At 41.6% G+C, this 10,398-nt stretch overlaps 1 protein-coding gene across 2 annotated transcripts; it reads right to left on the reverse strand.

Annotated features, from left to right (window-relative positions):
- Nucleotides 1-481: 481 nt before the first annotated feature.
- On the reverse strand, nucleotides 482-10,198 carry LOC109487728 (glycine N-acyltransferase-like protein 3). 2 transcript variants are annotated; one of them, XM_019791786.1, is made up of 5 exons: nucleotides 10,026-10,198; nucleotides 8,605-8,742; nucleotides 8,158-8,251; nucleotides 7,795-7,933; nucleotides 482-971 (listed from the first exon to the last, which is right to left on the reverse strand). In XM_019791786.1, the coding sequence occupies exons 1-5, from the start codon at nucleotides 10,116-10,118 to the stop codon at nucleotides 554-556; spliced, it is 882 nt and encodes a 293-aa protein (XP_019647345.1). In that variant the 5' UTR covers nucleotides 10,119-10,198; the 3' UTR covers nucleotides 482-553. The 2 variants fall into 2 exon arrangements, with proteins under 2 accessions (XP_019647345.1, XP_019647344.1); XM_019791785.1 differs by lacking the exon at nucleotides 482-971 and adding an exon at nucleotides 6,762-7,508.
- Nucleotides 10,199-10,398: the final 200 nt, after the last annotated feature.

Here is a 10,398-nt window from a genome sequence, read left to right on the forward strand (position 1 = left end):
TATTTCACCTTGACATTTTTCTTTCTACGACCTACCAACATATCATCACAATTCATGAAGGTGTTCTGAAGTTATGCTGACTGCAAGTTTGCGGAAACACAGACAGACAGACACACCAAAAACAATACCTCCATTTTAATAAAAGCAGCACAATTCTCAATTTCACCACGATTCACGGCATTGACTAAATGAAGATAATTATGCACCAAACCTGTGGTTTAGTAATAATGATGGTATACGATACTTTTCTGTGATTCATTATATTTTATTATATATAGCTTTAAGTCAAAGTAACATTTGATCAGACTTCTGTTTCTAAGCGTACGTTTTTGACCTGGACACTGCATTCCATAAAAATTAGACGATTGCAGAAAGAATGGAAATCTTAACGGGTTTAATGGTCTGCCATGTGTCAACAATTCATGATGGATATGAAATAATAACATAACATCCACTTGTGTACTTGACATTTTAGATATTTATACCTGTTGTCACAATTAATGGCTATTTTTGTGTCCCTGGTTTCCTGTAGCAACAAGCCCTAGATACAAACTCAGGATCCGATGACAAAACCATTGAGAGCAATGTATGCACACCTCCCTGCCTCCTTCCAAGTGTACCCGAGTTTCCTGTGGACGTTCCTCGATTGCTCGTTGTAGTCCTCAATGAAGAGGAACGGCAGATACCCCTTCTCTAGACAGACACTTATCAGGTGTCTGGAAGCAAGCTGATAGTAACCCTTTCCTCTGTGATCTGGTAAGGTGTAGCCAACCCCTTGTGAACCGTTGTTTTCCATCAGGATCCACGATAAGGGATTTCCGTCCTGATCATACACACAGGCCGAGGGAAAAGTGCTGATCAGATAGTGCAAGTACTCATCAGCCGCGGGAGTACCTCCAAATTTCCAGGACTTACTGACAAGCCGGCTGTGCTCAGGTTTGACTGGGGCTATGGTCACCTTGTTGTCAGTCCTAGGGAATGATATGTTGGAATGATATGTTGTTAGTACCTTGTTACCATGATAATAGGAAACTTGAGTATCGGGTCGAGGCTGATACATCAAGACACATTAACCTTCATTAAACAGAGACGGGGACCGATACAGACTTCCAATAACCTTTGACCCGGTGCACACGTCACATTTCCGGAAAGTGTGACGTATGCAGAGCATCCGGGTCCTCAATTATCCTCAGGAAGCCTGGTAGAAAATTTGGTGACAATCTTTTGTGTTGGAAGAAAGATGAAACATTTTTATGAAACTCACATGGTGATGTTCTCCAGACGTGGACAAGTTTTGTGCAGGTAGTAGGCGGTGTCACAGGGGTGGATATGCTCAGAAGCGTATGGGACTCCTTGTTTCTCCAGATGTTCTCTTAGTATGGATAAACCATTTAGGGGAAATTCTGGAATGAAATAAGAATACATATCAAATAATTGAATGCAAAGACCAGAAACACATTGTAAAAAAATCCACCAACCTCATCAGCTACCCATGCCTATCGCAATCACAGTTCAAACAATGGCATATGCGACTACTCTAATTTCTAATGCTAAATCTAAGAAAGGCACAAAGATACTAGTATGATTGAATTATCATACTAGTACTTACCACGTATCAAAAGTGTTTTGGTCCAGTCCACAGATGTTGATATCAATACCTGCCTAAGGCCATCATCGTTGGTCCAGTGAATGTACATACAATTCTAGTATTGGAAAAGGATTCTTAAAAACTTGGTAAGAGTAATATTGCAATATTTAGCCAAAATCACTCTATCTTAGTTAGCACGAGTTATGACTAATACATGTATCAGGAATGCCTGACTCAGCACCGTAGAAAGCCACCATATATATATATATATATATATATATATATATATATATATATATATGAGTGCCTTGCCTTAGAAATCCACTAGGGAGTTCATAATCTATTCTTTCATAACCGATCTGTATCTTTTATCATTCAACAACATAACAGGTATCATGAAGCTTGAGTCGTGCTAGGTAAGGATAAAGATAACATACCTCTGTGAAATCTGGCGCCGAGCTGTCGTTCTCGTTATCACGCCACAGGACGGCTGTGTAGTCCGGCCACCTGTCCACCTCAAAGGTCATCTCCCAGGGGATTTTACTGTCCAGGTAATGCTGAGCTGTGCAGAGTAACTATAGTGGCAAATAACCGAAAGTCATTCAGCATGTAGCTTCTCAGTATCTAATATGTCCGCTCATGCAGTTGCATTTGTGTGAAATTGATGGAAAAAATGTAATAAGCTCCTAGCCTGGTTGCGAGTGAGACCAAGGCATATATATACGAAACGTGAACGTTACCATTGCTTTGGTATGAGACGCCATGTCACTCCAGTCCAGCACTAGTGAGTCCGCCAACTGCCTGAGCTCCGGACATGACAAACTTCGGGCCATCCTGACCATGAACGGACTAAGAACAATTTAAAATCGGTCATCAATCCATTCAGGTCCGACGTCGTTGTTCACATGCAACGTTTCAAGATGGCAGACGTCACAGTTGCGTTGCGCAGTGGAGGGCAAAAAAATTGTACTCCCTAGTTACTATCTTTGAAAATCCTTTTTTCTCTTGAACCCTCCGGTCCAGTTTGACGACTTCGGGGCTAAAAAGGAACAGGTAGGGTCTAAACTTTCCTAGTTTGGTCATATCCCAGTTTAGTGGGCATAATGAGACGCCTGAGTGATGAGGTCTTGTCTGCCCAGGGCCATGAGAAAATTAGGTCAAAAGTTAAAGGCTGCCTGGGTTTGTTTACTGTTGTCAGCTGTTGTCAGAGCTCAGCTGGACAACCCCCTGTATATCTTTCTATATTTGGGAAACAGGCTCTTGTGGATCTCTGATGCAGAAAGAATATTTGAGATTGAAGAGTGAGAGAGTACTTTCATGAGGACTTGTTTCGTATTTAACCATACGTTCCTTTGGCCAACCGTAACTGTGATATCTGCCCAAGACAGACGTATTTGTAGTGTGGTCCCTTCGCAATGGCTACTGTCGAGTGAACTTTGAACGTATTGACCCCGATCAAACAAAGGGCTGGGTTTTAATATGCCTGTCTGTGGGCCGTTTCAGAAACAGAAAAGACCAATTAGGTCAGAGAAAAATAAGTGGTTGGGAGAATGATTGATCCACACAGACAGGCTATATGGTTCGCGTAACGTCGTCTACTACCAACGATCTGTATCTGATATAACGGGAGTGTCCTCTTACAAACCCAACATTTATTGTAAACCCATTTGACCCCACATATGTAGGGCCGTTCAATGATTGGCGATTGCAGTATTCATCCACTGACAGGATTCTGTGTAGACTTAGGTGAAAAAACAACACCACAATTCTCGATTTCAATTCTGTTCATGGCAGTGACTAGAAGATGGATGATTATGCACCAAATCTGTACTAATACTGATCGTGTATGCATGTAAACTATAGCTATGGCAACGAGACTTCTCTGTGGCACACTAACCAATTTCTATCAGACATGTCACATTCAACACACACAACAACTGCTGAGCAGCTAGCTACTTCAAAAACTTTAAGACGCAACGGGTCACATTGTCTGTTCTTGTTACATAACTACAGAAAAAAATCCAAAAACAAATCACTAGTTTTGGGATAGAGTGAGGATCCCTGTTTCCTTTTTCATGAGAACAACAATAATTGGAATCACACTGTATAATGATTTCAACGTGCACATTGTCCATTTCAAAACACTCTATGTATATCTTACGGCAACTTACAAAGATCGTAATGGTCTACCATATTTCAACAATGTATGATGGCCATGAAATAAAAACATGACAATTAATTGTGTACATATGAAAAACTGTTTGCAAGCGTTGTTACATTCAATGGCCATTTTGTGCCCCTGGTTTCCAGCAGCAATTCCTGGACACAAACTCAAACGACAAAACCATTGAGAGCGATGTATGCACACCTCCCTGCCTCCGTCCAAGTGTACCCGAGTTTCCTGTGTATGTTCCTCGACACCCCGTTGTAGTCCTCAATGAAGAGGAATGGAAGATACCCCTTCTCTAGACAGACGCTTATCAGGTGCCTGGAAGCAAGCTGAAAATAACCCTTTCCTCTGTGATCTGGTAAGGTGTAGCCAACCCCTTGTGAACCGTTGTTTTCCATCAGAATCCACGATAAAGGATTTCCGTCTTGATCATACACACAGGCCGAGGGGAAAGTGTTGACCAGATAGTGCAAGTACTCATCAGCTTGAGGAGTACCTCCAAATTTCCAGGTCTTACTGACAAGCCGGCTGTGCTCAGGTTTGACTGGGGCTATGGTCACCTTGTTGTCAGTCCTGGGGAGTTGGAATGATATGTTGTTAGTACCTTGTTACCATGATATTAATAGGGAACTTGAGTATCGGGTCAAGGCCAATATACATCAGAAAACAAAGACGGGGGCCGATACAGACTTCCAATAACCTTTGACCCGGTGCATACTTACATTTCCGGAAAGTGTGGCGTGTGCATCCGGGTCCTCAATTATCCTCAGGAAGACAAGAGGTTTGGTAGAAAATATGGTGACAGTCTTTTGTGTTGGAAGAAAGATGAAACATTTTTATGAGACTCACATGGCCATGTTCTCCAGACTTGGACATGTTCTGTGCAGGTAATAGGCGGTGTCACAGGGGTGGATGTGCTCAGAAGGGCATGGAACTCCCTGTTTCTCCAGATGTTCTCTTAGTATGGATAAACCATTGAGGGGAACTTCTGGAAGAATCAACGACAGATATCAGACAAGTGAATACAAACATTATTAACACATTGTATAAGGGAATATCTTAAACATCCACCACCATCCTCATCAGCTACTTATACCTAACGCAATAAAAAAAAAGGAAAATCCAAACAATGCCATGCGACTACTCTAATTTAATTATATCAAATGCTAAATCTTTCTGGTCTACAAAGACACAAATATATGGTTAAATCATAAGACTTACCAATTACACAAAGTGGTTTGGACCAGTCCACAGATGTTGATATTAATAACTGCCAAAGGCCATCCTCGTTGGTCCAGTGAATATATATATCATTCTAGTATTCCCAAAAAAAAAGATTAAAATTAAAAAGAGAATTAAGATAACCGTATTTTTTGCCCAGACCATGGCATGGCCAGTCAACACGAGGTATGAAACGGAATGCCTGACTCAGCACCTTAGCTTACTCGTAGAAAGCCACTAGAAAACTCACAGACCCGAAAACATAACTCGAGATCTACCGATCCTTGACGAATCATGATTATATTGCTACAGTGCCTTGCCTCAGAAAGTCACTAGGGGGCTCATAATCTATTCATTTTTAATTGTTTCATTGTGCCATCTCCCACATCTACCATATCATAAAGGTTCGGAGTCATATGCTCAAACACACAGACCCTAAAACATAACCTTCTCTGCAAACTAACCAAATACCTTAGTGAAAGTTGGCGCCGAGCTGTCGTCCTCATTATCACGCCACAGGACGGCTGTGTAGTCCGGCCACCTGTCCACCTCAAAGGTCATCTCCCAGGGGATTTTACCGTCCAGGTAATGCTGAGTTGTGAAGAGTAACTGTGGTAGAAAACATCTATTACGTTACAAACTCTTGGCCTCTGGATCCAGAGACAGAGTCTCCTACATTTGGTGTACCTGTAGCCTTGGTCAGTACCCCAGGACAAATTACGCTTGAAATCTGCTCGGGTTTCCGCTAGGACTCGCAACCTCACGCGTTTAACTTAACTTGACTTCTGGTAACGTCACATTGTTATTATCATTCTTTGTAAGATTATTAAAAAACTGGTCCCAGAGCAACCCATACTGGGTCAAACAGAGTGCAACCTGTTTTCACAGACTGGTTTGACAACTGTTTGCTCCATTTTAGGGACCTGGGCCGAATCATTTATTAACATACTTGGATCACTAAAATCATTTATTAACTCAATTGGATTCCCAAAATAGTCCATTAACCATAGGACGTTCCACGGGGCCAAGACCAAAATTGGAAAGAAAAATGCTTTCTACATTGTCTTTTGACCAAGGCATAAAGCTTAAGGAAACATGAACGTTACCATTGCTTTGGTATGAGACGCCATGTCACTCCAGTCCAGCACTAGTGAGTCCACCAACTGCCTGAGCTCCGAACGTGACAAAATTCGGGCCATCCTGAGCATGAGAAGACGAAGAACAACCTGTCCAGTCAAGTCCTATGTTGTTGTTCACATATAACGTTGCAAGACAGACGCATTTGTAAATGTGTGTGTTTTAGGCAAGTCTGTGAACCTTGTGCGTACTGACCCCGGTCAAAGGGCACAGTTCATCGGCCCGGTGGTCCTTTATCTACCGCTCCTGTGTTATAGATTGTCTGTTCGTTTGTTTGTTTGTTTGGGGGCCATTTCGGAAACAGAAGAGACGGAATAACATAGCAATAGGCCGTCACCTGGTTAGAGCTGCGCAAACAAAAGGCGTGCAACCTGTCCACACCGACAGACTTTATGATCTGCTACTCTACACTACCACAACGTTTTATTATGAGGATCTGTCGTCTTTCAAACCCAACATTAAGGGAGGCACAAACCCATATTTGTACGGCCGTTTAATTAATGATTGGTGTTTGCAGTATGAATATTGATCCATTGGCTGAATACAACTAAAGCAGCACAATTCTCAATTTCACTGCGATTTACGGCATTGACTTAGCCTGGGTACCACATTACATGTAAATAATACATGTAATATAGTACATGTACATAGTACATGTAATACAGACGGTGTACGAGACTTTTCTGTGATTCATATTATATATGGCTTTAAGTCTAAGCAACGATATCGGACCTCTGTTTCAAAGCGCACGTTTTTTTTTAATCTGAATACTGTATTACATAAAAATTACGGACGGTTGCAGAACGAATGGACAAATTTACATGTTTAATGACCAACGAAATTTGTGATAGCCATGAAGAAATAACATGACATCCACTTGTGTACATAACATGCTTGTAAGTGTTGCTTGTAACAATTAATGGCTATTTTGTATCACTGGTTTCAGGTAGCAACAAGTCCTGGACTCAAAGTCTGGATCCGATAACGAAACCATTGAGAGTGAGGTATATACACCTCCCTGCCTCCGTCCAAGTGTACCCAAGTTTCCTGTGGATGTTCCTCGAATGCTCGTTGTAGTCCTCAATGAAACCAAACGGCAGATACCCCTTCTCTAGACAGACGCTTATCAGGTGCCTAGAAGCAAGCTGATAGTAACCCTTTCCTCTGTGATCTGGTAAGGTGTAGCCAAGCACTTGTATACCGCTGTTGTCCATGAGAATCCACGACAAAGGGTTTCCGTCTTGGTCATACACACAGGCCGAGGGGAAAGTGCTGACCAGATAGTGCAAGTACTCATCAGCCGCGGGAGTGCCTCCAAATTTCCAGGACTTACTGACAAGCCGGCTGTGCTCAGGTTTGACTGGGGCTATGGTCACCTTTTTGTTGTCAGTCCTGGGCAGAAGGAAGGGTGTATTGTTACCATAACAGGAAACAATGACGTGAATGCCGGGTCAAATGTGGAAGTCTAGTATACATCAGAACACATCAACCTTCATTAAACAGAGACGGGGGCCGATACAGTCTTCCAACCACCCTTGACCCGGTGCACACGTCACATTTCCGGAAAGTGACGTGTGCAAAGCATCCGGGTCCTGAGTTGTCCTCAGCCAAAGGGAAATGGTTGAAATTTTGGTGATTCGCAGCCTTTTGCGTTGGGAAAAATTGAGATGAAACTTACGTGGTCATGCTCTCTAGACTTGGACAAGTTTTGTGCAGGTAGTAGCCGATGTCACAGGGGTGGATATGCTCAGAAGGGCATGGAACTCCCTGTTTCTCCAGATGTTCTCTTAGTATGGATAAACCTTTGGGGGGAAACCCTGGAAGAAGTGTCGACAGATATAAAAAAAAATCATTGTATAAGCGAATGCCCCAATCATCCACCCAACTCATCAGCTACCATCGCTTATCGTGACGTAATCTAAAAATATTAAATTATTAAAACAATGCTATGCTACTACTCTTATTTCAAATACTATCTCTCTCTATATATATACATTGATGATATGCTGTGTATGTATTAAAAAGGCAAATTCTGACATACCACGTATGAAAAGTGGTTTGGTCCAGTCCAGAGATGTTGATATTAATAACTGTTTAAGTCCACCGTCATTGGTCCAGTGAAGAGATATATAATTCTAATAGTTAAAAAAGAGAAAAGGCTATAACATTATTCTATCATTCCACTCAATTGTACACAAAAAAAATATGGTACATTTTGCCCACGATCTACAAAATGGTAAATTTTGCCCAAGATTGACAAATTGTGGCCTTAGCAGTCAGAACATAAGATGCCTACTACAGTGCCTGTACCTTAGAAAGCTGCTAGGTGGCTCATAGTCTATTCTTTTTTTTTCTCTCATTTTCCCAATACCCACCAATATGCCAAATATCGTAAAAGTCCATCCACAACTTTTTGGCCATGCCGTTCACAAACACACAGATCTTAAAACGTCGGATTCTCGGCGAACTAACTTATTTTGCCAAATACCTTAGTGAAAGTTGGCGCAGAGCTGTCGTTCTTGTTACTGCGCCACAGGACGGCTGTGTAGTCTGGCCACCTGTCCACCTCAAATGTCATCTCCCAGGGGATTTTACCGTCCAGGTAATGCCGAGCTGTGCAGTGCAACTGTCGTGGCAAATAAATGACAATGACAACTAGAAAGGCCAATATTTGCTTTGGAGCAAATACAGCGATGGGTTCACCACATTTTACCACATGGCAGGGAAAGAATGAGAAACACAAGGGAAAACAATGATTTACATTGATATAACTATAATATGAAGTAACATACAACTAAAACAACAGTTGGATAGCTATTCCCTACTTTATTGGTTAGGATTTTTAATTGCATAATGCAAACTGTTGATTTTCCAAATAAAAAAAAAACGTTCATGCCCCGCATTCCAATGCTGGAGCAGAAAAGCTTGAAATACCTACCAAAACACTTGAATAAAGACATACTGTCAGTATGGAAATACTCTGTGCAGGTGTTAATCAAGTTAAATCCCAACAGCCAATCAGCAAGAAATGCTCTGAGCAGGTGGAAATGCTCAGTGTGCAGGTGTTAATCAAGTTAAATTCCAACAGCCAATCAGCAAGAAGTATAGAGGAAAGCTGCATGCCTATTGGTTGATGCCCTGCATTCCATTGTAATGACTCATGCCCAGACGTGGTAAACATGGCACACTAACACAGTAATACATTAGCTATAATACAGCCAAAAAACTCAAATAAAACCATTCTAAAAGCCTGTATCACAATAATTTAAAAAACGCCTAGGGGTATTAGCCCACTGTACCTCCATACCAAATTTCAGGACCTTAGGCCCTAAAATGAAGAAGCTGAATCCATTTAAAAAATGGCAGGAGAAGAAGGAGAAGAAACATCAGAAAAAGCAATATGGTTTCACCACACCACTTCGTGGTGTGGTGAACCCATAATTATGGTTTATTGCATATTCATGCCCTGCCGGGCTAAATGCACTGGATGATATAACATATTGGATGATACTAGTTACTAGTACATAGGCTATGACAGTCATAGGGAATTGCATAAGAACAAAAACAGAACAAACGGCTACTGTATACTATAATTCATCTAACTCTGAAGCTTACAATAGCTTACTAGTTTCTTCTCTCCTCTTGAGACATGCGTATACGAATTCACAGAGTTTCTCAATCACCAGGTGTTTAGACCTGACAATATGTATGTGAACAGTTCGTCATTCGTTTAAACTTTGTAAATCTCTGGCCAAATAAAGTTAATTCAGCATGTAGCTTCTCAGTATCTAATACTGCGGTCTTCGACAAGTTACTTTTATGAGTGAAATTGATGGAAAAAGCCTGCTTGCTATTGCCCCCAGCCTGCTTGCTATTGAGACTAAGGCATAAACGAAACGTAAACGTTACCATTGCTTTGGTATGAGACGCCATGTCACTCCAGTCCAGCACTAGTGAGTCCGCCAACTGCCTGAGCTCCGAACGTGACAAAATTCGGGCCATCCTGAGCGGACTAATAGTAACAACTGTCAGTCAACTTGGTTTGACGTCTTTGTTCATGTATAACGTTAAAAGGCAGCGGTATTCGTAATTGTGTGTGCCCGTGGCAATGGCGTAACTGTAGAGTGAACTTTGTACGTATTGACCCCGGTCAAAGTCCATCCCGGTGTTAAGCCCGTATAGTACATAGTATACAAGTCAAGTCAAGTCAATCTTTATTGCACAACAATTGTAACGGGTACCGTTACAATGAATGGCAAACTCTTCAGTACTACATATCTAG

Source organism: Branchiostoma belcheri, unplaced genomic scaffold (genome assembly GCF_001625305.1).
Source record: "Branchiostoma belcheri isolate BF01 breed outbred unplaced genomic scaffold, Haploidv18h27 scaffold9, whole genome shotgun sequence".
Classification (NCBI taxonomy): domain Eukaryota; kingdom Metazoa; phylum Chordata; class Leptocardii; order Amphioxiformes; family Branchiostomatidae; genus Branchiostoma; species Branchiostoma belcheri.